General features: G+C 45.1%; 1 protein-coding gene across 5 annotated transcripts in view; it reads left to right on the plus strand.

Annotated features, from left to right (window-relative positions):
• Positions 1-27,119, plus strand: part of COL14A1 (collagen type XIV alpha 1 chain) — a 216,651-nt gene that overhangs the window by 116,560 nt on the left and 72,972 nt on the right. For all 5 annotated transcript variants that reach the window (XM_056522681.1, XM_056522682.1, XM_056522680.1 and 2 more), the window contains 5 exons: positions 663-785; positions 5,952-6,101; positions 9,958-10,074; positions 19,559-19,705; positions 25,871-25,945. In XM_056522681.1, coding sequence (XP_056378656.1) covers positions 663-785; positions 5,952-6,101; positions 9,958-10,074; positions 19,559-19,705; positions 25,871-25,945 — 612 coding nt within the window. The remainder of the gene's footprint in view (positions 1-662; positions 786-5,951; positions 6,102-9,957; positions 10,075-19,558; positions 19,706-25,870; positions 25,946-27,119) is intronic.

Here is a 27,119-nt window from a genome sequence, read left to right on the forward strand (position 1 = left end):
GCGTGTCTGTCAACTGTCAAGTTGTTTGGGGAGTGTCTGTCAACTGTCAAGTTGTTAGGAGTGTGTCTGTCAACTGTCAAGTTGTTAGGGGCGTGTCTGTCAATTGTCAAGTTGTTAGGGGCGTGTCTGTCCTCTGTCAATCATTAGGGGCCTGTCTGTCAACTGTTAAAGTTGTTTAAGGTTTGTCTGTTAACTGTCACATTGTATGTCAACTGTCATGTTGTCAGGGATGTTTCCGTTGACTGTCAAGTGGTTTAGGGTGTGTCTGTCAAGTATCAAGTTCTTAGGGCTGTCAAGTTCTAAATGTCAAGTAGTCAGGGGAGTGTCTGTCCTCTGTCAATCATTAGGGGCCTGTCTGTCAACAGTTGTGATGGGATGTGTCCATCAGCTGTCAATGTTCAGGGTTGTATGTGATTTGTCAAGTTGTTAGGGACCTGTCTGTTATCTATCAATTTTTAGGGTTTTCTGTTGACTCTCATGTTTGGGACCTATCAATTGTTGAGTGTCACTAATTCCAGGTAGCATTTAGCCTATAGTAATTCTAAATGCAGTTTTGCAGGTGAATAAATAGGATCCCAAACGCAATGTATTTGCCAATATGGAATAATAATAGAAATACAGTTCCCCAGTTTGTCCCAATGATGCACACTCTGTTTCTGCAGTGCCATTATCTGCGCCCCGAAATCTTCGTGTGTCTGATGAATGGTACAACAAGCTGCGGATTACCTGGGACCCCCCACCTTCCCCCACAATGGGATACAGAATTATATACAAGCCTACAGGAGGTAAGCTTGTCCTTATTTCTCTCTAAATGTCCTGTCAATTCAGAATACAAGAGACATTGCTGAATTAAAGGGGTTATCCAGGAAAAAACTTTTTTATACAGTAGTAAGGTGGGGTGTGTCAAAGGGGCGGAGCCAATGGGCAGGGTCAAGAGGTGGCAATATTAGCTTTCGCCTAGGGTGGCTAAAATCCTTGTACCAGCCCTGGAAGGAAGTCACAGTATTTCTCAACTAGAATGTCTCCAGCTGTTGCAAAACTACAACTCCCAGCATGCCCGGACAGCCGTTGGCTGTCCGGGCATGCTGGGAGTTGTAGTTTTGCAACAGCAGGAGGCACCCTGGTTTGGAAACAGCCTTAATAGGGTTATTCAGGAAAAAACTTATTTTTATATATATCAACTGGCTCCAGAAAGTTAAACAGATTTGTAAATTACTTCTATGAAAAAAAAATCTTAATCCTTTCAGTACTTATGAGCTGATGAATTTAAGTTGTTCTTTTCTCTCTAAGTGCTCTCTGATGACACCTGTCTCGGGAACCACCCAGTTTAGAAGCAAATCCCCATAGCAAACCTCTTCTACTCGAGAAGACAAACCGAAATGTCAGCAGAGAGCACTGTTGCCAGACAGCAAACAACAACTCAACTTCAGCAGCTGATAATTATTGAAAGGATTAAGATTTTTTAATTGAAGTAATTTACAAATCTGTTTAACTTTCTGGAGACAGTTGATGTAATTTTTTTTTTTTTTTTCCTGTAATACCCCGTTAATTACCTTGGATCTGACTGCAGTAAATGGATGGTAATGCTATTACTTGATCCCTGGGCACTGTTTTCTTGTGCAGTGCAACCTCATTTTTCTTGTCCATTATATGACGGGAAGGTATGAGATCCTGAAAAGTAAAAATTTACCTCCAACGTTTAATGTTCCCCGAATAGTGAAATTCCCCGGGGAATGAAGAAATGCTATGTGTAAACCTTATCCAGAGAGAATAGGAATAATGGAGCACTCACCCAGTTAGAAGTCTTGCAAAAAGTATTTTTTTCCGACATCGGGATAACATCACACAGTAAGGAGCAGGACAAACGGGGTACGGGCATGAAGCGAGGGAAAGACAGACCTGTACCCTCATGCCCGTACCCCATTTGTCCTGCTCCTTACCGTGTGATGTGATCCCGATGTCGGAAAAAAATACTTTTCGCAAGACTTCTAACTGGGTGAGTGCTCCATTATTCCTATTCTCTCTGGATAATATTTGCACTATGCGAACTGCCTTTTTCTAATGTGAGCACCACCTGAAGCCATTTACGCACGAGCCATACAGCCATTCATGGAGACCTTTGCTGCCATGGAATAGGTCCGATATTGTATGAATTGTTCCTTACCATAGACCGTGGTGCCGGTGTCAGCTCTCTATATATTGGCTATGTGTAACCCGCTGCCATCACAGACTTCTGTAACAGATGCTCCAACCTGAAGCCAAGCGTTAGAACTAGTGTTGAGCGGCATAGGCCATATTCGAATTCGCGAATATTCGCCAATATATGGACGAATATTCGTCATATATTCGCGAATATTCGCGTTTTATTTTCGCATATGCAAATATTCGCATATGCGAAAATTAACATATGCGAAAATTTGCATATACAAAAACCCATACAAGCAAAACTTCGCATATACGAAAATTCGCACACCAGTCTCACACAGTAGTATTAGAGCCTTCTTTACACTACACAAGCTGGAAGCAGAGAGGGATGATCACTGTTATGTGTACTGTGAAGAAAAAAAAAAAAAAGAAAAACGAATATTCGTAATTACGAATATATAGTGCTATATTCGCGAATATGCGATATTCGCGAATAAAATTCGTATTGCGAATATTCGTGAGCAACACTAGTTAGAACCTCAGATTTTACATCCAAGTTCTTCTACCAGGAAATTTACTTTGTGGGAAAAAAAAAAATCTGTCCAACTATAAAAATGTTTGGACAGCTCCGGGATGAGGCTGCGTTCTCCTAAGACTCGTCCAAATATGCGACTCACCACAAGTATTTTAATGCTTCTAGATGGCACCGAGAGTAAATGTTCTGAGGGTGATACAAGGAGACTGACAGGACAGTAATGGAGAGACTCATGGCTCAGGACCAGACATTATCACCATGGCACTTCAAGAGCCGACATCGTGTGCTTCATATACAGTAGTTCTTAGGAAAAAGGAAGCAAATGTCCAGCACTTTATTGAGGGTCACGTATTCATTTTCTGGTTAAGAAATCCTGAATAGTAAGATCGGAGTTAACCAGTTACTGATGGATGACAAGTGTGCCCATTGTGCTGATCCGGCGGGCACTACTAATGTGACCGTGCAATCAGGAGCAACATCGCCTGTAAAATGGCGTCACTTACAAAACATTCCAACATATATAAACTTTATTAGTAATATCAAATATAAAAGTGGAGAGACGCCACCCAGGAGGGGGAAGGAATACGGGGTGTTACTCTAATGCCATAAACACGCCCTAATCACAATCTACATATGCATGACTAGGGGATAGGCTATACCGCTGTGACCCCCATAAACCCCTTCCAAAGAATAATCATACACCAGATTGGTAGAAAAAGGCAACAGCAGCCCACTTTATTAAATAACATTCTTTAACAATATATAAGTAACCATAATAAATACACTTATAATAATTAGGTAAACATTACCCATAACTTTTTAACAGTGCAAGGAATAAACAATCCTACAACCACTATCCCAGCGGGAGAGGGACTTGAAGGCCGACTAATCTTCAGTCTCCTACTTTACTCTTGGCCATAGCTCACCTGACCCAAGGGCACCTCTTTCGGAGACCATTTCCCTTTAGGACCGCCCCCCCCAGGGATTTCCACCACCGGCTGGGTATCGCTCCAGCTTTACCATCCTAATCTCTCCAACTCTTCTCCAGATGTCTCCCAATGCCTCAAAGTCCCCCTCCAGCCCCTGCCGCTGCGACAAAGGAAAAAAAAACCTCCGAGAAAATGATAAGGGCGGGCGGGCAACTTTCAGCCCTACTCTGCACTGACTAGCCACTTCCTGCCTACGTGACTTACTCTAAGCCACCCCCCTTTAACCCCTAGATGACCCTACCTTGCTCTAACCTCCCCCTGTCATGGGCCCTTCCTCTCCCATGCTGTCCGATCCAGGGCTTCTTTATAAAGTGTTATCAATGAATACACAGAATAGTTTCTCACACCATCAAAAAAATAAAATTAGCAATGTATATAGCATTATACCAAACCCATTACTACCCCTGGGCCTATGGATCCACTGTAACAGAAAGGATCAGAGACATAGCCCTAGAGGTATGGGTCCCGATCATATCAGTGCCCCCTGAATGACCCTAGGACTGTCTCATCATACTCCAACTTTCTGCATGATACAGTGTGTCGACCACGGCACAAAGCTGTGGCCGACACATCCCCTCCATGCATTTCTATGGGAGAGCCAGAGATACAGCCTTCATGCTGTGGTCAACACGCCCTTATTCATGAGGAGAGGGGACAGCAACCCAAGAATGAGCAGAAGTAAACATTGCAGAGGCTGTGATACTCGCCGAACAACACCGAGAGGCAATACCATGCACAACCAGTGGATAGGTGTGGTGCTGTTTTAAGTAGAAGGCAGCAGGGCCGGTTCTTCCTATAGGCAAAATAGGCAGCAGCCTAGAGCGTTCTCTTGATGGTGGTGCCACTCTGCCTGCTGCATGAAAGTTAGTAGCCAGACAAAATCCAAAGCTCCTACCTCTGATCTGAACCACCCGCCCCCCAGCGAGCACCATCGTTGCAAAACCCCCCCCCCGGTACCACAATAATCAGCATTCTTCAGCCTGCCGGAGGAGTGCAGTGTCACATCCGAGGCCAGACAGGCAGGCCAGGTCCGTCCAGCATCCTGACATCGAGCGCACCTCCATACATCCGCCCCATGAGGAGGAGGTTTGTTACAGTGTGTCACCCCAGAAGTAAGGTGGGGCGTGTCAAAGGGCAGAGCCAATGGGCAGGGTCAAGAGGTGGCAAAATTAGCTTTCGCCTAGGGTGGCAAAAATCCTTGTACCAGCCCTGGAAGGAAGCCACAGTATTACCCAACTAGGGTGTCTCCAGCTGTTGCAAAACTACCACTCCATGTGTGCCCGGACAGCCAACAGCTGTCCGGGCATGCTGGGAGTTGTAGTTTTGCAACAGCAGGAGGCATCCTGGTTTGGAAACAGCCTTAAAGGGGTTATCCAGGAAAAAACTTATTGTTATATATCAACTGGCTCCAGAAAGTTAAACAGATTTGTAAATTACTTCTATTAAAAAATCCTAATCCTTTCAGTACTTATGAGCTGATGAAGTTGAGTTGTTCTTTTCTGTCTAAGTGCTCTCTGATGACACCTGTCTCGGGAACCGCCCAGTTCAGAAGCAAATCCCCATAGCAAACCTCTTCTACTCTGTGCAGTTCCCGAGACAAGCAGAGGTGTCAGCAGAGAGCACTGTTGCCAGACAGAAAACAACAACTTAACTTCAGCAGATGAGAATTATTGGAAGGATTAAGATTTTTTAATAGAAGTAATTTACAACTATGTTTAACTTTCTGGAGCCAGTTGATTTATATATATATATATAAGAAAAAAAAGTTTTTTCCTGGAATACCCCTTTAACATGACATCCTGCCATCAAGTCCGCAGCTCAAAAATATGTCTTTTTATGTGTTTTTCCTTCTGAAATAATAACATTTCTCATTATAGGGTTTATTAAGGTCAATTTGGTCAATTACAACAAACTTATAAAAATTTACAAAATTTAACTTTTTCAATACTGGATCTCGGAGCACATGCCTCAGGAGTATGGAGTTTATGCTTTGAGCCGTATTTAGGGGAAAAAAATAAAAAAAAATACAAATTTTTATTTCAACTTTTACAAAGTTTTACAGTCAAAATATTTGCAGATCTAAAGTTTCTGAGTGTTCCATTTCCATGTCCTGGGAATCCATGATCCATATGAATGGGGGGCATTGTGCTTGGGATGGAAGTGCCAGGCCTGTTACTGTTACTAAAATTAGGAGCCGGGTATAAGTTGTCCAAGAGAATCGTATATGTTGGCCCAGACTTGTGATGATTCGGGGGTCTGGATTTAAAAAATTTTTTTCTCAGGAGCTGGCCCGGCTCTGGAGACCTTCGTTGGAGACGATGTGAACACTATGCTCATTCTCAATCTTCTCAGCGGAACCGAGTACAACCTGAAGGTCCTTGCCTCGTATTCCACTGGATTCAGCGATGCCTTAACTGGAGTGGGCAAAACACGTAAGGAAAACCGCTACATTGTAACCTGTATTTACATGATTTTTTTATTTATTTATTTTTGCCCATATCATGTACACTCATCATCCCTAGTCCTACATTTTATTCAGGATATATAGTAGTTATACACTTCTCCTCCAGCTCTATCTGTATACCGCTGCTGTCCCTGTGGGATCGGGATATATAGTGGTTATACTCCTCCCCTCCAGATCTATCTGTATGCTGCTGCTGCTGCTGCTGCAATCTTCATGTGATCAGGATATACAGTAGTTATACACCTCTTCTCCAGCTCTATCAGTATACTGCTGCTGCTTCCATAGCTATGGGATCAGGATATATAGTAGTTTTACAACTCCCATCCAGCGCTATCTGTATATTGCTGCTGCTGTCCCTATGGGATCAGGATCTATAGTTGTTATATCCCTCCTCTCTCAGCATCTTTGTATACTGCTGCTATCTCTACAGAGTCAAGATACATAGTAGTTATATACCTCCCCTACCAGCTCTATCAGTATACTGCTGCTCCTATGGTTGACCTTCAGCACCAGAAGCCTGATTAGATCATCAGGTGCAGACATCAAACACCACACCCGCAACCAGAAGATTCACGGGAATTGCCAGGTATTGCATTTGGCTTCCCTTTCTGCAGTGTCATAGACTCCCCATGGAAAGGTGGTGTACTTGCTCATTTGATGCCCCATTTAAAATGGTGGACACAGGACCCATGTTCTTAGGATTGGTGGGGGTCCACTACAATCAGACAGAGGTATGGTTAGGGGCTTAACTAGACCCTGATGAAAAATTTGTACCAGTGCATGATGTATCATTCATAGAAAACAAAAAAGCCATTAGACACTTTGGCCTTAGAACAGTTTAAGCATATAAAGTAACCGAAATCTAGAAGGTGTCATTATAAATAGTAACGTAAGTGAAAAGGAGATGGCAAAAAATGATCTGAAAATGTTATTATTAATGGTTAATGTGTTCTCCATGTAAGACTATGCAATGAGATGGTGTCAGACCTGACCACTGACGTGTTCCATTGGAATTTTATTAGGTATTAGGTAATATCGGGTTATTCTCTTGTGTCCCACAACTTTTATATTTGGCCCAAAATTACCTCTCAACTAAAAGACCTTTTTCATGGTTACATCCAAATAATGGAGTTGTGACTCCTTGGTGAATATCCCCCATTATACTTCAATGGTAAAATGGGTGATTTATAAATGTGCTCATAAAAAGGGCCCCTTTTACTATAAGTCTCTTAGGGATAATTCAAGAACTGACATAAGTGTCTGCGAAGGGTTTTCTGTGGTTCAGGACCATTACATGCATTAGAGGACCACATCCGACCAATGACCTTACGGTCTGATCTAACCTATCACACTGAGCTGTAATTATTACCAATGGTAATATAAAAGTTTGGCCCCTGAAATAAAGAACTTACTGTACACACCATAGCATTCAGCCAACATAAACTGGACTTGGTACTGATGAGCAGAAACAACTCAAAAACAGTGGATGCCTATGGTTTGGGTTGGTTTGGTATTGTATTGGTATGGCTGCCATTCCAGTGCCCGATTGGATTGTCAACTAGGTGTCATAGAGTTATGGATGGCACCTCTGGCTAGATAGGTTATACATGGCACCTCTGGCTAGATAGGATATAGATGGCACCTCTGGCTAGATAGGTTATAGATGGCACCTCTGGCTAGATAGTTTATAGATGGCACCTCTGGCTAGATAGGTTATAGATGGCACCTCTGGCTAGATAGGTTATATAGATAGGTTATATACATGGCACCTCTGGCTAGATAGGTTATACATGGCACCTCTGGCTAGATAGGTTATACATGGCACCTCTGGCTAGATAGGTTATACATGGCACCTCTGGCTAGATAGGTTATACATGGCACCTCTGGCTAGGTAGGTTATAGATGGCACCTTCGGCTAGATAGTCAGGTATGCTTGAATGGGGGATGTAGAAAGTCAGTTTCTATCTGGGAGTTCGAGGAACCCAAGTAAAAACTTCTGACGGGACTTAGGACTCGTGCACAAGGTATATTGCTATTGGCCCGTGCTGTACCTCCAATTTTAAATAGAGATGCTTAGAATCTCACTCATTGTCAAAATTTTAATGCAATGAAGCATTGTCCCAAAAGTGTATGATCAGGGTCCCACGTTGGGGACCACGAACAATCCCAAAAAAGTGGGACCCATTGTGATAGCTCCTGGTTGTACCCAGTGAAGATTTGCCCCCTTCCTGATTAGTTATATCAAGAGCGGTGCACATGCCAGAAAGACCACCCTGACAACAGTGTCAGCTGATATGATACTTTCTTTTATTAACCCCAAAAAAGGAATATACAGGGGGTTATATATGGTTATACAATGCCGCGTGCAAAAGGTTATGTGAATTGTGTGTTAAAAGCAGCTAATTGGTTAAATCTCCTTCTATGTATTTCTTATCTCTTCCACATTCGAATCTGAGATGCCATCTTCGATGCTCGATGGGGGGGGGGGGGGGAGGATGCAAACTGTGGGAGGAGGGAGCAGTTTAGTTCAACTAGGATCTTAATAAGCCGTTTATTAAAATAGACATTTTAATATAAGTATTTATGTTAGTAGTACATATCAATCCACTACACCATGTCCCTTGTGTGAAAGGAACCATGACCAAGCATGCGCACTGCCGCTCCTGTCAACACTTTGGGAGTCATGGAGATAGCCAGGCATTGTATTTGGCTTCCCTTACGGCAGTCTCATAGACTCCCCTTGGAAAGGTGGTGTGTTTGCTCAGTCAATGCCCGCTTTAAATTGGGGACACTGGCCCCTGTTCTTGGGATTGGCTGATATGCACTACAATCAGACAGAGGCATGCTCCCATAGACACAAATCTTCTATTAGAACATACCTCTGACTGATTGTAATGGAACCCCACCAATCCTAAGAACATACAGAGGCACACTGATGCCTACAGGTCCACAACATAAGCTTGAAGACCCCCTCCCATGTACTTCTCTACAGGGTCCACATGAGCCATTATTGTGAGCCAGCTTCCTAAAATAGCGTAAATATATTGTCTTAGCAACACAAACCTTGTCCATATTCCTATTGGGCACCATAAAGGTTAATCCCCCACTACAGGCACCCCTCTGGTGGACCCATCCGGCCCATGCAGTACATTGAAACGGCCATCATGTAAAGCTACTGTTGAAGAAGAAATGAGTTGCCAGGTGCTGGTTACAGCTGGACCATAAAGCTGATGGCCATACCGGCTTACTCCAGAGACAATCCATCCTGAACAACTAATAGCCGTATATACTGTGTTTCTCTGAAAATAAGACATAACCATGAAATGCCCCATCTTGACAGGTACCGTAGGGATGTCCCGATACCGTGCAATGGTGGCTTCCGTTCGGCAGCTGCGGCATGGGGATCAGCATGGGGATGGCAGCTGACATGCAGGGTAACGTGTCCCAGCTGATCAGCGTGGGGACACGACTTCTGTGTGACGGTGGCTCCCACGTCCCTGCGGTTGCCTAGCACTGGGAGGAAGTTAAAGTCAGTACTTCCTCCCAGTACTCTTTGGTGCATCCGCATGGGAAGGAGAGGACCGTACAGCAGGCCAGGAGGGCATGGTTCATGAAATGGAGAAATGGAGGTTGTTGTACCATATTTGTTGTACCATAAGACATCCCCTGAAAATAAGCCATAGTGTGTCTTCTCGAGGAAAATAAATATAAGACAGTATCTTATTTTCAGGGAAACACAGTATCTAATTTTGCTTTTACATTTTTGTATCTACGTTCTTAGTGTTATTGTTACTGTTCTCACTATGTCTGCCATTACTTTACAGTGTATCTCGGAGTGACCAATCTGTACGCCTATCAGATTAAGACGACAAGCATCTGTTCTCAGTGGCAGCAGCAGAGACATGCGACATCCTATAGAATCATCATAGAGTCCCTGAGAGGTATGTATGTCTATCGCTTATTAGCCTTTAGTTCTTGTAAGTTAATATTGGGAAGCAGATTTATTTTTCCTTTGTACCATCAGAGACATAGTTACGGGTTATGTAGAGCAACAACCCAAAGCTATGATCATAAACTTTACTGAGAACCTAGGATCTAGAGGAAGACGAAAACCCCTATGAATTGTTATGTGCGCAGTCATCACGTTAAAGGGCTACTCTGCCCCTAGACATCTTATCCCCTACCCAAAGGATAGGGGATGAGATGTCTGATTGCAAGGGTCCCACCACTGGGGACCCCCGCGATCTCGGCTGCGGCACCCCAGACATCCGGTGCACAGAGAGAACTTCACTAGTGATGCAGGGCGGAGGCTCGTGACATCACGGCCACGCCCATTCGTGACGTCACGGTCACACACCCTCAATGCAAGTCCATGGGAAGTGGCATGACGTCCGTCACGTCCCCTCCCATAGACTTGCATTGAGGAGGCGTGGCTGTGACGGCACGAGCCTCCGGCGCTGCACCTGACGCTCTAAACGAATGCCAGGTGCAGCAGGGAGATCCTAGCAGTGGGACCCCCACGATCAGACATCTTATCCCCTATCCTTTGTGTAGGGGATCAGATTTCTAGGGAGGGAGTATCCCTTTAAGCAGATCTGACCCAGCATGAGCAAACATGGATGATCACGAAGACAAATGAATTAAATTTAGAAGGTTTTTATGCAATTCCACCCAAATCTATACGTACTTTTTCTGCCACGATATTGTAGAACGTTGATCTTTCTCTGAAGTCAAAACAGCGTCTTTGGAGAAGTAAATGGCCAATCCATCCAAGATGTTCACATGTGCCCCGATCTGCCATTTTTCCAGCATTCGATCAGCATTGGCTTTAGTTCTGTAAACTTTCAACTATTATGTTAAATTCCTTTGGGAACACAGTGCAGACAATTCATTTCCAAGATATGCAGTGTACTTAATAGAATCTGACAGAGAGCCGAGAGAAGCTACTTGTAGTAGCGGTAGTAGGCATAACTAGTAGGTTTTATTAATAATAGAGTGTACATAGGTATATGGAGGAAAAAGCAAGGACTCGGGGTTGGTTGGATGATTAAAATAAAGATATATTAGCGTCTTATTCTATAATGTAAGCCTGGGGCTGACCTATGGATAGATGGATTCAGTTGCTGATGTGATCCTTGTAAGGGGTACTCCGCCCCTAGACATCTTATCCCCTATGCAAAGGATAGGGGATAAGATGTCTGATTACGGGGGTCCCGCCCCTGGGAACTGTCTCGATCTCCCTGCTGCACCCAGCGTTCGTTAAGAGCATCGGGTGCAGTGCCAGAGGCTTGTGACGTTACGGACTCACCCCACTCGTAACGTCACAGCCATGCCCCCTCAATGCAAGTTTATGGGAGGGGGCGTGACTGGCGTCACGCCCCCTCCCATAGACTTGCATTGAGGGGGCATGGCCGTGACGTCACGAGCGGGGCGTGACCATGACGTCACGAGCCTCTGCCCCGCATCACCAGTCATCCGGCATTGAGAAAAATTTGCTCTGTGCACCGGATGTCTGGGGTGTCGCAGCCGAGATCGCAGGCCCCAACGGCGGGACCCCCGCGATCAGACATCTTATCCCCTCTCCTTTGGATAGAGGATAAGATGTCTACGGGCGGAGTAGCCCTTTAAGACCTCTGGGACCATTCCACAAAATACCCAGGAATGTCCAAATCTTGTGCAAACTTCCCGCCATCACTTGACATTCCCTCCCCTTCTGTGGCTTTTTTCCCATGACTGTGGGCAACTACATAATAGAGTAGAATAGAATAGAGTGAATAGAGTCTCATATAGTGCCCAAATAATACAGTCATTCAGTGTACAAATAGCACCACCATTCTATAATCTAGGAAATAAAGGTGCATCCTGCAGACTTTCTGCAGCTTTGGGCACCAGATTTGTGATTGGGGGTTGGGGACTGACTGCCCAGGGAATCAGAGCATTACAACCGCATTAGGCAACTACAAGTAATGTGCCCACTGCATATTAGCAGGTAGCATATCCATAGGCACATTGGGGGAGATTTATCAAAGGATTTAGACTGGTTTTTCCTGTCTAAAATTGTCGCACAGAAAGTCGCAGTCTAAATATGTGCGACTTTTTTGCGACTTTTGCTTTAGAGGATTATTAGAACATAATCTTCTAATTTTAGACGGAAAAATGCATTGGTGCTGGATTCATCAAAAGCGACTTTTCGACAATAAGTCGCAACGGCTGAAAATACGCAGAAATGTCAGACCATGCTGGAGCAGGTTTAAATACAGTCTAAAGCATAGATCCTGAAGTCTGTGCGCAGAATTTATCAAGAGCCGTGCGCCTTTTGATAAATTAGGTGCAGAATAGACCGGACTAACCCTCTGTAGTTTGGTCTATATTGATGCGGGACATAGACAGCTTTGATAAATCTCCCCCCATTATGTTTCAAATACAGAAACAATTCAGAAGATCTCCGTAGATCCCATTCACTTCATGTAGCCGTATACATTATAGAACTTTATCTTAGAGACATCTCATCGGCAAGTAGAACTTTGCCTCAGATTTGGATTTGTAGACATTGGCTAAAAAAAGATATGTGGTTACAAAGTATCCAAGTCACTGGTGTTTCTATTAAAAACAAGAGGTCTATTCTTGCGGTCACACGCGTTAGAATCCATCCTAGCCACAAATGAAAGCATCCAAGGAAAAGGGTTCAGGTTCCAAATAAATATATTGACACATATGGAAATGTTTAAGTGTCGAATTCATGGTATAAAGCAAAAATTACATTATATACTGGAAGAAAGTTATAGTGCAGCATGGGAAACTGTGTCTAAGCCTAGATTAAGGACTATAGCGTTAGGTCAACTAGATGAAATTAAAGGGGTTCTCCACCATAAGGTGACTTTAGTACATACCTGTCAGACAGTAATGGACATGCTTAGGGAGGATCTGCGCTTGTCCTGGGGCTAAATGTTGTGAGATTACCTTAATGTTGCAGCTATCTTTTTGTTAAATGGCTATTTCCTGTTGGAGTTTCCTTTTTTAAGTCCCATGATACCTAGTGTGAGGTCACTTTTCTCCCTCCCACACTTCAGCCACCCCACCCATTGAAGAACAAATGAGCTGCATTTCATGCAAAAGACCAGTGTTTTTTTTTACCAGGATGCCTCCAGATGTTGCAAAAATACAGGTAATTACAGAATGATCTCCCTCCCACCCAGTGTTAGCTCCACCCATTGAAGCAGGACAGGCTTCCTGTCATCACCTGACTAGTGAAAACCTGAGACAACACTCATTTTGTATGCTGTTAAAAATAAACTTTGGGGCAAAAATCACAGAAGAATTGCAAGATCACCTTGAAACACAGGTACAGACACAATATTATGGACTACACTAGTCAAATAAAATTCATAAACCAAGAGTAACTGAATTAGAATGGTTTTGAGGACAACACATTGATGACTTCTTCTAAGTATAGGCCAGCAATGTGTAAAGCACTGAAGGTTCAACCCTGACCTGAGACCTCCTACTGATCTGCAGGACACACTGACTTCAACAAACCAAAAGACATATACCTCCTTCTAAAACACATTGGTGAGTTATCCTCAAAGGGATTGTCCACCAAAAGCAACTACCTGTGTTTGGTGTGAAGAAGTATAATAAAACAACTTACTAATATAACTTTATAAGCCATTGTGCAGTGGACTTCTGTTTTAGCTGTGTTGTTTCCCCTGAAAGATTTGACGTCCCATCACAGGCTCTGAAAGCAGTCTGTGCCATCCCTACTTCCTCCCCCCTATTGTCAGCTTGAGATAACATCAGTAATGTAAAGGTTGATAGCTGGTATTACTGATCATTAGATTTATGACTTATTAGATAAGGCAGCAGAAAGCTGCCCTTTAGAATGGGCTCCCAGCTACCTTTTCTATTGGGCAATAAATCTAATAAGTCGTCCTGTGCTGACAGTAAGGGACAGTATTCTTGTAAAAAGGATGGAGCAGACTGCTTTCAGAGCCTGTGACGTGACATCACAGCTTACAAGGGAGAAAGCACAGCTGAAATGAAAGATCTGTGCAGTATGACTAATAACATTATATTAGCAAGTTGCTTCTTTATACTTTTTGACACTGTACATAGGTTGTTTCTTTCGCCGGACAACCCTTTTAGGATTTGTCCCGGACGAACCCCCAACAATTTCCCGTTGTTGACCTATTCTCAGTAATGCATTGTCCTATACAAACCCGTTGACTTTTCAACACCAAATAATAGGTCATAATAATCTACTTAAAGTAGAGCACGGGGACACAATTAAGCCGTGCTCCTTTACGATAAGGCCACACCCAGTTTCCAGCAAGTCCCTCCTTCTTGGCAATCGGGGGTGGGCAAAAAAGTTTCTAAAATACATTAGAACAGTTTGATCTTCAAACTGTGTCCGTCCAGAAGTTTTAAAACCACAACTCCCAACATGCCCGGACAGCCAACGGCTGTCCGGGCATGCTGGGAGTTGTAGTTTTACAACATCTCTAGGTCCACAGTTTGGATACCACTGCATAAGATATACAGTCATAGTCATGCAAGTCATGGGAGACAGTTTTTGGTGCAAATTATACCAGAATTTTGGTGCACGCACTTTTTTTTCCTATTCTGAGACCATTTACTGCCGTGTTACAATACCGAATTCTCATTTTGTGGTGAGTGGAATGGCTCCATCTGCCTGTCCTATAGCTACGCCCGAGGAGTGCGCAGAAAGAAGAAATATTACCTCCCTCCTGGAATGTTTGACGAAACCTTCTCAGAGACAGGAGAACACTATCACTGCTTCCAGAGCAAATCCTTCAAGCTGATATAGAATATAAACCTGGACGTCATCCATATCCACGTTATGTAATCATTCTGAGCTGCACTGGCTCCTACAGTGTAAATTTCCTTGTTATCTGGATTTAATAGGATTCCAGGAGTGGAATATGTGATGCACTGCACCGCCATAACTTGGAAACAAAACTCACAACTAGGCAGTTTACAGCTCACATTCTTAGGGGACAGTATTGTAGTATATATATTCTTGTACATAGGAGCAGTATTATAGTAGTTATATTCTTGTATATAGGGAGCAGTATTATAGTAGTTATATTGTTGTACACAGGGGGCAGTATTATAGTAGTTATATTCTTGTATATAGGGGCAGTATTATAGTAATTATATTCTTGTATATAGCAGCAGTATTATAGTAATTATATTCTTGTATATAGGGGCAGTATTATAGTAGTTATATTCTTGTATATAGGAGCAGTATTATAGTAGTTATATTGTTGTATATAGCAGCAGTATTATAGTAATTATATTCTTGTATATAGGGGCAGTATTATAGTAGTTATATTCTTGTATATAGGAGCAGTATTATAGTAGTTATATTGTTGTACACAGGGGGCAGTATTATAGTAGTTATATTCTTGTACATATGAGCAGTATTATAGTAGTTATGTTCTTCTATATAGGGAGCAGTATTATAGTAGTTATATTCTTGTATGTAGGAGCAGTATTATAGCAGTTATAGTCTTCTATATAGGGAGCAGTATTATAGTAGTTATATTCTTGCACACAGGGGGCAGTATTATAGTAGTTATATTCTTGTACATAGGAGCAGTATTATAGTAGTTATATTCTTGTACATAGGAAGCAGTATTATAGTAGTTATAATCTTATATATAGGAGTAGTGTCACGATTCCGGCTGGCAGGTAGTGGATCCTCTGTGTCAGCGAGGGATTGGCGGGGACCGTGCTAGTGGACCGGTTCTAAGAGGCTACTGGTTTTCACCAGAGCCCGCCGCAAAGCGGGATGGTCTTGCTGCGGCAGTAGCAACCAGGTCGTATCCACTAGCAACGGCTACCTCGCTGACTGCTGAGAAGGCGTGGGACAGAAGGACTAGGCAGAGGCAAGGTCAGACGTAGCAGAAGGTCGGGGGCAGGCGGCAAGGTTCGTAGTCAGGATGGGTAGCAGAAGTTCAGGTACACAGGCTTTGGACACACTAAACGCTTTCACTGGCACAAGGCAACAAGATCCGGCAAGGGAGTGCAAGGGAGGAGACTAGATATATCCAGGGAACAGGTGGGAACCAATTAAGCTAATTGGGCCAGGCACCAATCATTGGTGCACTGGCCCTTTAAGTCTCAGAGAGCTGGCGCGCGCGCGCCCTAGAGAGCGTAGCCGCGCGCGCCAGCACATGACAGCAGGGGACCGGGACGGGTAAGTGACCTGGGATGCGATTCGCGAGCGGGCGCGTCCCGCTGTGCGAATCGCATCCCCAACGGTCATGACAGTGCGGCGCTCCCGGTCAGCGGGACCGACCGGAGCGCTGCAGGGAGAAAGACGCCGTGAGCGCTCCGGGGAGGAGCGGGGACCCGGAGCGCTAGGCGTAACAGTACCCCCCCCCTTAGGTCTCCCCTTCTCTTTGTCCAGTAACTGCCTCCCCTGGGATGAGGACACCGGGAAAGAATGGAGGGTTTCCTCAACGGCAGGCAGTACAGCAGGAGTGGGAATGGGGAGGGAGGGCAGAGGGCGAGACCTGGCACGGGGCAGTGTGACACCAGGACGGGGGCCATGGGGTGGCACAGAGGCTTGCCTGACGGGACTGGGAGGGGGGGAGAGGCACTTCTTGTGGCAGGCAGAGTCCCAGTTCCTGATCTCCCCGGTGGTCCAATCAATGGTGGGGGAATGAAGCCGGAGCCAAGGCAGACCGAGGAGAACCTCAGAGGTACAGTTGGGGAGAATGAAAAATTCAATCCTCTCAAGGTGGGGTCCAATAGACATGAGGAGGGGCTCTGTGCGGTAACGCACGGTGCAGTCCAATCTGGCTCCGTTGACCGCGGAAATGTAGAGCGGCTTGACGAGACGGGTCACCGGGATGCTGAATTTATTAACAAATGACTCCAAAATAAAATTTCCTGAGGCACCGGAGTCCAAGCAGGCCACGGCTGAGAGGGAGGAGCTGGCTGAGGAAGAAATCCGCACGGGTACCGTGAGACGTGGAGGAGCAGACTTGGAACCAAGAGACGCCACACCCACGTGAGCTGGGTGCGTGCGTGCGTTTCCCAGGCGTGGAGGACGGATAGGGCAATCCACCAAGAAATGCTCGGTACTGGCACAGTAAAGACAGAGATTTTCTTCCCTACGGCGATTCCTCTCTTCCTGGGTCAGGCGAGACTTATCCACTTGCATGGCCTCCTCGGCGGGAGGCCCAGGCGTAGATTGCAACGGATACTGTGGGAGAGGTGCCCAGAGATCTAAGTCTTTTTCCTGGCGGAGCTCTTGGTGTCGCTCAGAAAAACGTATGTCAATGCGGGTAGCTAGATGGATGAGTTCTTGCAGGTTGGCAGGAATCTCTCGTGCGGCCAGCACATCCTTGATGCGACTGGATAGGCCTTTTTTAAAGGTCGCGCAGAGAGCCTCGTTATTCCAGGATAATTCTGAAGCAAGAGTACGGAATTGTACGGCATACTCGCCAACGGAAGAATTACCCTGGACCAGGTTCAACAGGGCAGTCTCGGCAGAAGAAGCTCGGGCTGGCTCCTCGAAGACACTCCGGAGTTCAGTGAAGAAGGCCTGGACTGTGGCTGTGGCAGGATCATTGCGGTCCCAGAGCGGTGTGGCCCAAGACAAGGCCTTTCCTGAAAGAAGGCTTATTACGAACGCCACCTTAGACCGTTCTGAAGGAAACAAGTCCGACATCATCTCCATATGCAAGGAACACTGAGACAAAAATCCACGGCAGAGTCTGGAGTCCCCATCAAATTTGTCCGGCAGGGACAAGCGGAGGCTAGGAGCGGCCACTCGCTGCGGAGGAGGTGCAGGAGCTGGCGGAGGAGATGGTTGCTGCTGTAGCAGAGGCAGAAGTTGCTGTAACATGGCGGTCAACTGCGACAGCTGCTGTCCTTGTTGGGCAATCTGCTGCGATTGCTGAGCGACCACCGTGGGAAGATCAGCGAGACTTGGCAGCGGCACCTCAGCGGGATCCATGGCCGGATCTACTGTCACGATTCCGGCTGGCAGGTAGTGGATCCTCTGTGTCAGCGAGGGATTGGCGGGGACCGTGCTAGTGGACCGGTTCTAAGAGGCTACTGGTTTTCACCAGAGCCCGCCGCAAAGCGGGATGGTCTTGCTGCGGCAGTAGCAACCAGGTCGTATCCACTAGCAACGGCTACCTCGCTGACTGCTGAGAAGGCGTGGGACAGAAGGACTAGGCAGAGGCAAGGTCAGACGTAGCAGAAGGTCGGGGGCAGGCGGCAAGGTTCGTAGTCAGGATGGGTAGCAGAAGTTCAGGTACACAGGCTTTGGACACACTAAACGCTTTCACTGGCACAAGGCAACAAGATCCGGCAAGGGAGTGCAAGGGAGGAGACTAGATATATCCAGGGAACAGGTGGGAACCAATTAAGCTAATTGGGCCAGGCACCAATCATTGGTGCACTGGCCCTTTAAGTCTCAGAGAGCTGGCGCGCGCGCGCCCTAGAGAGCGTAGCCGCGCGCGCCAGCACATGACAGCAGGGGACCGGGACGGGTAAGTGACCTGGGATGCGATTCGCGAGCGGGCGCGTCCCGCTGTGCGAATCGCATCCCCAACGGTCATGACAGTGCGGCGCTCCCGGTCAGCGGGACCGACCGGAGCGCTGCAGGGAGAAAGACGCCGTGAGCGCTCCGGGGAGGAGCGGGGACCCGGAGCGCTAGGCGTAACAAGTAGTATTATAGTAGTTATAATCTTGCATATAGGAGCAGTATTATAGTAGTTATATTATTGTATATAGGAGGCAGTATTATAGTAGTTATATTCTAGTATATAGGAGCAGTATTATAGTAGTTATATTCTCGTATATAGGGGCAGTATTATAGTAGTTATATTCTTGTACATAGGAGGCAGTATTATAGTAGTTATATTCTTGTATATAGGAGCAGTATTATAGTAGTTATATTCTTGTATATAGGAGGCAGTATTATAGTAGTTATATTCTTGTATATAGTAGCAGTATTATAGTAGTTATATTCTTGTACATAGGAGCAGTATTATAGTAGTTATATTCTTGTATATAGGAGCAGTATTATAGTAGTTATATTCTTGTATATAGGAGCAGTATTATAGTAGTTATATTCTTGTACATAGGGGACAGTATTGTAGTAGTTATATTCTTGTATATAGGGGCAGTATTATAGTAGTTATATTCTTGTATATAGGAGTGGTATTATAGTAGTTATATTCTTGTATATAGGAGCAGTATTATAGTAGTTATATTCTTGTATATAGGAGCAGTAATTTAGTATTTGTATTCTTGTACATAGGAGCAGTATTATAGTAGTTATATTCTTGTATATAGGGGCAGTATTATAGTAATTAAATGCATGTTTAGTATTATTTAATGCACAAATAGATTACTTTGCTTCTGTTTTTCTGTTTTATACAGATGGAACCAAACAAGAAGCCAGCCTTGCTGGGGGAACATCTAGACACTGTTTCTATGACCTTTTCCCAAATTCTAAATACAGAATCACCGTGTATGCACAAATCCAAGAGAGTGAAGGCCCCGGCGTGAGCATTGTGGAAACTACATGTATGTTAATGTACTGTGAGACCATATACACAGAGACAGATTCTACATGCTTGGAGAAGAGTATTGTTGCTTTTTAGGGGGTTGACATCCAGGAGGTTAGGCCATCCAGTAGTATGAATTGTCTGCCTCCACCTCTAGGTGTAAGACGTGCTGCTTCCTACCATCACTGCTACGTCATTCTTTCCAATGTAGGCCGAGGGTATAACAGACAGACCCATGATGTTCAGTCATTGGTGGCATATCCCGTCCATGTGCCCCCAATTATTATAATGTAGTCTTACACAGTGGCGTTTCTAGGGATGGTGTCACCCGATGCGGTACAAAATGGTGTCATACCATACCCGCCCCCCCCAACCAAAGTATTTTTTCAGTCTGTTGTGGTGAACGCCAGTGGTGTTCGTGCATTGCAGAGTACCATTTCCACTATAATAATACATATACCAATTGAAAAGTAAGAAGAAAGCGCTAAAGAAGTTTTAGCCATTTAAAACTACAGCTCCCATTTTGACCGAAGCGGTGGTAAGATTATGCTGGGAGTTGTTCTTTTGTCCATCATTACTGCAGAACTTACAAGTGACTCCAGATGTGATGGGACATGGTGAGGAGAATACACAATTATATCAGTGACGTCTTCTCTATAGTCTTTCCTTATCTAATTCAGCTGGTACATGCCACTGTGAGTCTTTCAAGCTAAATTTTCACTCTGCAGAACTTAAAGGGGTACTCCAGTGAAAAAAATTTTTTTTTTCATATCAACTGGCTCCAGAAAGTTAAACAGATTTGTAAATGACTTCTATTAAAAAATCTTAATCCTACTAGTACTTATCAGCTGCTAAAGTTGAGTTGTTCTTTCTGTCTGATCACAGTGCTCTCTGCGCACACCTCTGTCTGTTTCAGGAACTGTCCAGAGCAGGAGAGGTTTGATATGGGGATTTGCTCCTGCTCTGTACAGTTTCTGACATGGACAGAGGTGTCAGCAGAGAGCACTGTGGTCAGACAGAAAATAACTCAACTTCATCAGCTTATAAGTACTGGTAGGATTAAGATTTTTTTAATAGAAGTAATTTACAAATCTGTTGAATTTTTTGGAGCCAGTTGATATGAAAAAAATTGTTTTTCATTGGAATACCCCTTTAACATCTAGATGTATTGGCTCCTCATTTCATCAGTGGATTCTTATCTATATGAAAACAATAATTATTATAACACTGGCACACACTGTATCCCCTGAATATAATACTACCCCACACTGTGCCCTCTGAATATAATACTACCATACACTGGTTATTACTACCACACACTGTGCCCTCTGAATATAACCTTGCCACACAGTGCTCCCTCCGAATACAATACCACAACATACCGTAGCCCATAGAAACCGTACCCCCCCCCCCAGAAATACACCATGCTTCTGAAATGTAAAAGTAACAATGTGCCCCATAAATAAATTACACACTATATAATTATACACTCCATATTATATACTGTGCCTCCATATTATATACTGTGCCTCACTGCCCCAGGCTTCATTTTATGTAATGTACTTCACTGCCTTAGGGTATATGCCTGCACTCCCCTGCCATTTTATATACTGTGTCTCATGACTGCCTGCCCCCTCCCATTTTATATACTGTACCTCAGGTCAGCATTCTCCCTGTTACTGTGCCTACTGCTTTGTGTCAGCATTTTAAACCCCTGCCCCCCCACCACCACCATTACTGTGCCTCATGTCACCATTATACCCCCAACCCCCAAATTACTGTGCCCTATGTTTCCCCAAGCCCCCGCATTACTGTACCTCATGCCTCCCCAAGCACCCACATTACTGTGCCTCATGTCGCCCCCCCCCCCCCCACTGTACACACACAGCTCTCTACATGCACTGTACACACAGCTCTCTACATGCACTGTACACACAGCTCTACTACATGCACTGTACACACAGCTCTACTACATGCACTGTACACACAGCTCTACTACATGCACTGTACACACAGCTCTCTACATGCATTGAACACACAGCTCTCTACATGCACTGTACACACACAGCTCTCTACATGCACTGTACACACAGCTCTCTACATGCACTGTACACACAGCTCTCTACATGCACTGTACACACAGCTCTCTACATGCACTGCACACACAGCTCTCTACATGCACTGCACACACAGCTCTACTACATGCACTGTACACACAGCTCTACTACATGCACTGTACACACAGCTCTTCTACATGCACTGTACACACAGCTCTCTACATGCACTGTACACACAGCTCTACTACATGCACTGTACACACAGCTCTACTACATGCACTGCACACACAGCTCTACTACATGCACTGCACACACAGCTCTCTACATGCACTGTACACACAGCTCTACTACATGCACTGTACACACAGCTCTACTACATGCACTGTACACACAGCTCTTCTACATGCACTGTACACACAGCTCTCTACATGCACTGAACACACAGCTCTCTACATGCACTGTACACACCGCTCTCTACATGCACTGTACACACAGCTCTCTACATGCACTGTACACACAGCTCTACTACATGCACTGTACACACAGCTCTTCTACATGCACTGTACACACAGCTCTCTACATGCACTGTACACACAGCTCTCTACATGCACTGTACACACAGCTCTACTACATGCACTGTACACACAGCTCTTCTACATGCACTGTACACACAGCTCTCTACATGCACTGTACACACACAGCTCTCTACATGCACTGTACACACAGCTCTCTACATGCACTGTACACACAGCTCTCTACATGCACTGTACACACAGCTCTACTACATGCACTGTACACACAGCTCTACTACATGCACTGTACACACAGCTCTCTACATGCACTGTACACACAGCTCTCTACATTCACTGTACACACAGCTCTCTACATGCACTGCACACACAGCTCTCTACATGCACTGCACACACCGCTCTCTACACGCACTGCACACACAGCTCTCTACATGCACTGTACACACAGCTCTATACATGCACTGCACACACAGCTCTCGACATGCACTGTACACACAGCTCTCTATATGCACTGTACACACAGCTCTCTACATGCACTGCACACACAGCTCTCTACATGCACTGTCACAGCTCTCTACATGCACTGTACACACAGCTCTCTACATGCACTGCACACACAGCTCTCTACATGCACTGTACACACAGCTCTCTACATGCACTGCACACACCTCTCTCTACATGCACTGTACACACAACTCTACTACATGCACTGCACACACAGCTCTCTACATGCACTGTACACACCGCTCTCTACATGCACTGCACACACCGCTCTACTACATGCACTGTACACACAGCTCTCTACATGCACTGCACACACAGCTCTCTACATGCACTGTACACACAGCTCTACTACATGCACTGTACACACAGCTCTCTACATGCACTGTACACACACAGCTCTCTACATGCACTGCACACACAGCTCTCTACATGCACTGTACACACAGCTCTACTACATGCACTGTACACACAGCTCTCTACATGCACTGTACACACAGCTCTCTACATGCACTGTACACACAGCTCTCTACATGCACTGTACACACAGCTCTACTACATGCACTGCACACACAGCTCTCTACATGCACTGTACACACAGCTCTCTACATGCACTGTACACACAGCTCTCTACATGCACTGTACACACAGCTCTACTACATGCACTGTACACACAGCTCTACTACATGCACTGTACACACAGCTCTACTACATGCACTGTACACACAGCTCTACTACATGCACTGCACACACAGCTTTCTACATGCATTGTACACACAGCTCTACTACATGCACTGTACACACAGCTCTCTACATGCACTGCACACACAGCTTTCTACATGCATTGTACACACAGCTCTACTACATGCACTGTACACACCGCTCTCTACATGCACTGTACACACAGCTCTCTACATGCACTGTACACACAGCTCTCTACATGCACTGCACACACAGCTCTATACATGCACTGCACACACAGCTCTCTACATGCACTGTACACACAGCTCTCTATATGCACTGTACACACAGCTCTTTACATGCACTGCACACACAGCTCTCTACATGCACTGTCACAGCTCTCTACATGCACTGTACACACAGCTCTCTACATGCACTGCACACACAGCTCTCTACATGCACTGTACACACAGCTCACTACATGCACTGCACACACCTCTCTCTACATGCGCTGCACACACCGCTCTCTACATGCACTGTGCACACAGCTCTCTACATGCACTGCACACACAGCTCTCTACATGCACTGTACACACAGCTCTCTACATGCACTGCACACACCGCTCTCTACATGCACTGTGCACACAGCTCTACTACATGCACTGTACACACAGCTCTCTACATGCACTGCACACACAGCTCTCTACATGCACTGTACACACAGCTCTCTACATGCACTGTACACACCGCTCTCTACATGCACTGCACACACAGCTCTACTACATGCACTGCACACACAGCTTTCTACATGCATTGTACACACAGCTCTACTACATGCACTGTACACACCGCTCTCTACATGCACTGCACACACAGCTCTACTACATGCACTGCACACACAGCTTTCTACATGCATTGTACACACAGCTCTACTACATGCACTGTACACACAGCTCTCTACATGCACTGTACACACCGCTCTCTACATGCACTGTACACACAGCTCTCTACATGCACTGTACACACAGCTCTCTACATGCACTGTACACACAGCTCTACTACATGCACTGTACACACAGCTCTCTACATGCACTGCACACACAGCTCTCTACATGCACTGTACACACAGCTCTACTACATGCACTGTACACACAGCTCTCTACATGCACTGTACACACACAGCTCTCTACATGCACTGTACACACCGCTCTCTACATGCACTGTACACACAGCTCTCTACATGCACTGCACACACAGCTCTCTACATGCACTGTACACACAGCTCTCTACATGCACTGCACACACAGCTCTCTACATGCACTGCACACACAGCTCTCTACATGTACTGCACACACAGCTTTCTACATGCACTGTACACACCGCTCTCTACATGCACTGTACACACAGCTCTCTACATGCACTGTACACACACAGCTCTCTACATGCACTGTACACACAGCTCTCTACATGCACTGCACACACAGCTCTCTACATGCACTGCACACACAGCTTTCTACATGCATTGTACACACAGCTCTACTACATGCACTGTACACACAGCTCTCTACATGCACTGTACACACAGCTCTCTACATGCACTGTACACACAGCTCTCTACATGTACTGCACACACAGCTCTCTACATGCACTGCACACACAGCTCTCTACATGCACTGTACACACAGCTCTCTACATGTACTGCACACACAGCTCTCTACATGCACTGTACACACAGCTCTCTACATGCACTGTACACACAGCTCTCTACATGCACTGTACACACAGCTCTCTACATGCACTGCACACACAGCTCTACTACATGCACTGCACACACAGCTCTCTACATGCACTGTACACATAGCCCCAGTATTCAATTCCTACGCCTTCCTATTAGTTCAGTACCATGAATGCTCAGCCTGACTCCTCCCCCACATGTGACTGATCACATGGTCATAGGTCACGGGAAGTCCTTTCGCCCTGCAGCCTCTGCAGAGCTGTTCTCCTGCTGCTGTGTCCCCCTGATACAGGGTTGTGAGGTAGGAGAGGTCAGAGGTCAGTAGGGGATGAATGGAAGTATAATTAATCATTTATGTATGGATGGGTGTGCTGGGTGGGATAGCGCTGGGTCAGTCAGGGTGTCGCCCCTCCAGGGGGTGCCCCGCCCCCGCGTAGCAACGCTACTGGTTTTACACATGATAAATGACTGCAGTCTAGCTTCTCTATTGTATATTAGTAAGAAAGAATATATCCAGTTAGATGACCATGGATCAAATTAATGCACCATGGAACTGGCCATTGCCCATATATTTATTTCTTGTACAGTATACTATGGTTGTTCAGTACTGTTGTTACTAGTAGATAAGATGGATGGCATCTGCTCAGTTTCAATCATTTACCTCTAATGTTTGTTCTTAGTGCCACTTCCAACCGCTGCACCAACCCGACCACCGCCAACAGCTCCTCCTCCAACCATTCCTGCCGCTAAGGAAGGTAACACCAAGAGCATCAATGTAGTTTTCACCAAATTGTATCTATTTTTAGGCTTTCAGCACATTCCTGTCAGTATGATTCAAATAAGCCAGAGTTGTTTCTTGCGTACCAAGGCCAATGCATTTCTATATGGGCTTCCATATGATGTTCTCTGTGCAGTATTTTACCTCTAGGTGGTTTCTGTACCACCATGTAACAAGTCAATAAGTGAAGAAGAAGACGATGATCCAGCACTTTGTGAAAAAAAAGCTTTATTGAAGATCACATCACACTGTAAAAACCGACCATACCACTGATGCGTTTTGAGGGCATGCTACCTCTAGGTGGTTTCTGTACCACCATGTAACAAGTCAATAAGTGAAGAAGAAGACGATGATCCAGCACTTCATGAAAAAAAGCTTTATTGAAGATCACATAACACTGTTAAAACCGACCATACCATCCGACGCGTTTCGAGGGCATGCTACCTCTAGGTGGTTTCTGTACCACCATGTAACAAGTCAATAAGTGAAGAAGACGATGATCCAGCACTTCATGAAAAAAAGCCTTATTGAAGATCACATCACGCTGTTAAAACCGACCATACCAACAGATGCGTTTCGAGCGCATGCGCTCGAAACGCGTCTGTTGGTGTGGTCGGTTTTAAAAGAGTGATGTGATCTTCAATAAAGCTGTTTTTCATGAAGTCCTGGATCATCGTCTTCTTCTTCACATTGCCGTGTGCCTTGCCGGGCACAGATCCGTACACCATACTGGGGAGGGTGCGCTGGATTTTTGTTTCCTTACCTTGAACAAGTCAATATGTGTCAAACCCCTATATTTTATATATGTGAATTCTACACTTATCTATAGACATAGAAGAAAATGTTTTTTACTCTTAATTGACTTCATAGGGTGGGGGTAAAGAAACCACCTAGAGGTAAGATTACTTCTCTATTACAGCTCTGGGTCACAAAATAACTGGTATAGAGCCCTAGGAAAAGCATGTGCGTGAGCTCAAATCTGCAAAATGTGACATCAATTGACACCATTCATATGGGCCCTGAATTAGCATGGACTTGCCTTAGTACAGTGTTGGCCTGACTGCATGGTCGGAGCTATGTGGAAGAACCACACAAACCTTAAAGAATACCTGTCACCAAACTAAACTTTTAATATATTGTTCCTTATGTTA

This window comes from Hyla sarda, chromosome 5 (genome assembly GCF_029499605.1).
Source record: "Hyla sarda isolate aHylSar1 chromosome 5, aHylSar1.hap1, whole genome shotgun sequence".
Classification (NCBI taxonomy): domain Eukaryota; kingdom Metazoa; phylum Chordata; class Amphibia; order Anura; family Hylidae; genus Hyla; species Hyla sarda.